The sequence below is a fragment of the Coenobita brevimanus genome, chromosome 33 (genome assembly GCF_032717465.1).
Source record: "Coenobita brevimanus isolate Jiangsu-jjx chromosome 33, ASM3271746v2, whole genome shotgun sequence".
NCBI classification, from domain to species: Eukaryota; Metazoa; Arthropoda; class Malacostraca; order Decapoda; family Coenobitidae; genus Coenobita; species Coenobita brevimanus.
The window spans coordinates 707,522-710,290 of NC_136986.1; the positions used below are offsets into that span (position 1 = coordinate 707,522).

A 2,769-nucleotide genomic window follows, 5' to 3' on the forward strand; every position below is an offset into this window, starting at 1 on the left:
TACTGTACCTCTGTATTGGCAAGAATTAACCACTAGTACAACGGAGGTTTTGCCAGTTAATGTTCATTAGAACCGGAACATTTTTTTTTTTTTTTTTTTTTTAGCACTCATGAAGGTCGGTGATCATATTGATGGTAGGTAGTAAGATTACCAGTGAGGTGGAGCAAAGTGGAGAGTAGTTTAAATATGGGAATAATTAAAGAGAGTTTGGAGGAATGATATGATAGGGGAGGTATAAGAAGAACTATGGTAAGTTAAGAGTGTGATGTAAGTAATAAAATAATGGAGATGGTAAAGGAAGAAACAGATGTAAAGCTAGAGTGTAAGGTGGGTGACAAAATAATGGAAGTGGTTAAGGAAGAACCAGATGTAAATTTAACATATGAGGTGGATGAAGAATTGTTTCCCAGTGAGAACGAGATTTTCCAGGACTCAATGTCCTTCTCAGCTGAAGTTAATCAGTTCAAATGTTTAGAGTGTGGCAAAGCATTTCCTATTAAGAACAAGCTTATCGAACATTCAGTAGTTCATTCAGGAGTGAAGAAATTCAGATGTGATGAATGTGGAAAACTGTTTAGTAAAAAACAATATCTCACCAAACACTTATTAATTCATTCAGGAGTGAAGAAATTTAAGTGTGATGAATGTCATAAATTGTTTACTTGGAAACATCATCTCAATGAACACCTGTTAATTCATTCAGGAGTGAAGAAGTTCAAATGTGATGAATGTGGTAAACTGTTCTCTCAGACACAATATCTCACCAAACACTTATTAATTCATTCTGGAACAAAGAATTTCAAGTGTGATGAATGTGGTAAACTGTTTGGCCGAAAAGGTGATCTCTCCAAACACCTGTTAATTCATACAGGAGTGAAGAATTTCAAGTGTGATGAATGTGATAAAGTGTTTGCTCGGAAACATCATCTCAATGAACACCTGTTAATTCATTCAGGAGTGAAGAAGTTCAAATGTGATGAATGTGGTAAACTGTTTTCTCAGACACATCATCTCACTAAACACCTGTTAATTCATTCAGGAGTGAAGAATTTCAAGTGTGATGAATGTGGAAAACTCTTTGTTCGAAAAGGTGATCTCACCCAACACCTATTAATTCATACAGGAGTGAAGAATTTCAAGTGTGATGAATGTGATAAAGTGTTTAGTAAGAAAAATTATCTCACTAAGCACCTGTTAGTGCATTCAGGAATTAAGAAATTCAAGTGTGATGAATGTGGTAAACTGTTTGGTCGGAAAAATGATCTCGCCAAACACCTGTTAATTCATTCAGGAGTGAAGAAATTCAAATGTGATGAATGTGATAAAGTGTTTGCTCGGAAACATCATCTCATTGATCACCTGTTAATTCATTCAGGAGTGAAGAACTTCAGGTGTGATGAATGTGGTAAACTGTTTGCTCACTCACAGCATCTCACTAAACACCTATTAATTCACTCAGGAGTGAAGAATTTCAAGTGTGATGAATGTGGTAAACTGTTTGTTCGAAAAGGTGATCTCACTCAGCACCTATTAATTCATACAGGAGTGAAGAATTTCAAATGTGATGAATGTGATAAAGTGTTTAGTAACAAAAGTTATCTCACTAAGCATCTATTAGTGCATTCAGGAGTAAAGAATTTCAAGTGTGATGAATGTAGTAAACTATTTGGTCGAAAAAATGATCTTGCCAAACACCTTTTAATTCATTCAGGAGTGAAGAATTTCAGGTGTGATGTGTGTGGTAAACTGTTTGGTCGGAAAAGCAATTTCACCCAACACTTGTTAATTCATTCAGGAGTGAAGAATTTCAAGTGTGATGTATGTGGTAAACAGTTTGCCCGACAAGGTGATCTATACCGACACTGTTTAATTCATTAAGAAGGAATGAAAATTTAAGTATGATGAATGTGGTAATCCATTTAGTAATATGTCATGTTAATTATCACTATCAGATTCAATGAAGAGTGAAAATTATCAAATGTACTGAGTGGAGAACTGTTTAGAAATAATTCTGATCTCACTTGGCACCTGACTACTCACTGATATGTCAAAAAGTTTTGTCTGTGATGAATGTGGCAAACCATTTAGAACAATGCAGGTTTTAGCCAGGCCTGGTAGTATTCACATGGAAGGTAAGGAACATACAGACTCTGCAAAAGACACTGACTGCATATGGCATTCTTGGGAGTATAATAAATAGTGGAGGTATTAAAAAAAAAAAAATCTTAGATTGTTAATATTCAGCCATTTCTAAAGACATATTTACTCCTGTGACTTTTCCCATTGTTGCAGCTCCACATACCTAATTTGCACACAAAGAAATGGCCCATGCAGGCTCTCTGCAGGTTTCACAAATAACCATGTTTACCCAAGTTAATCCCTTCTGGGCTTCTTTGCCCCTTAGAGGTTAGAATTTTTCTTAGTAATTAAAATTCATATTTCATGTTAATGTGTAATTTTCTTTGTAATTAAAATTCATATTTCATGTTAATGTGTAATTTATGAAACAGTGCCAGAATAAAAGTAATAAAACATTATTTTTACTTTTTCTTACAAGCTAGTGGTAATTTGAAATAAACCCGTGTTACCATTCGACACAGGCTGTGTTCTACCGCGAGTGAGTACCTGGGAAGCGGACCTCAGCACCGAAGGCCACACACTGAGAACAGGGCTGGGGTCAATTCATTTTTATCAGTTCATTTCCAGTTCAGAATAAAATTTGAATCAATTCAAATTCAGTTTAGTTCATTCTCAAAAAAAATCTTCAAT

At 35.0% G+C, this 2,769-nt stretch overlaps 1 protein-coding gene across 1 annotated transcript; it reads left to right on the top strand.

Moving 5' to 3' along the window:
* Nucleotides 1-264: 264 nt before the first annotated feature.
* LOC145395721 (uncharacterized) lies at nucleotides 265-2,527 on the top strand. Its single transcript, XM_080269262.1, has one exon. It carries the CDS (start codon nucleotides 283-285, stop codon nucleotides 1,876-1,878), a length of 1,596 nt encoding a protein of 531 aa, XP_080125388.1. The 5' UTR covers nucleotides 265-282; the 3' UTR covers nucleotides 1,879-2,527.
* Nucleotides 2,528-2,769: the final 242 nt, after the last annotated feature.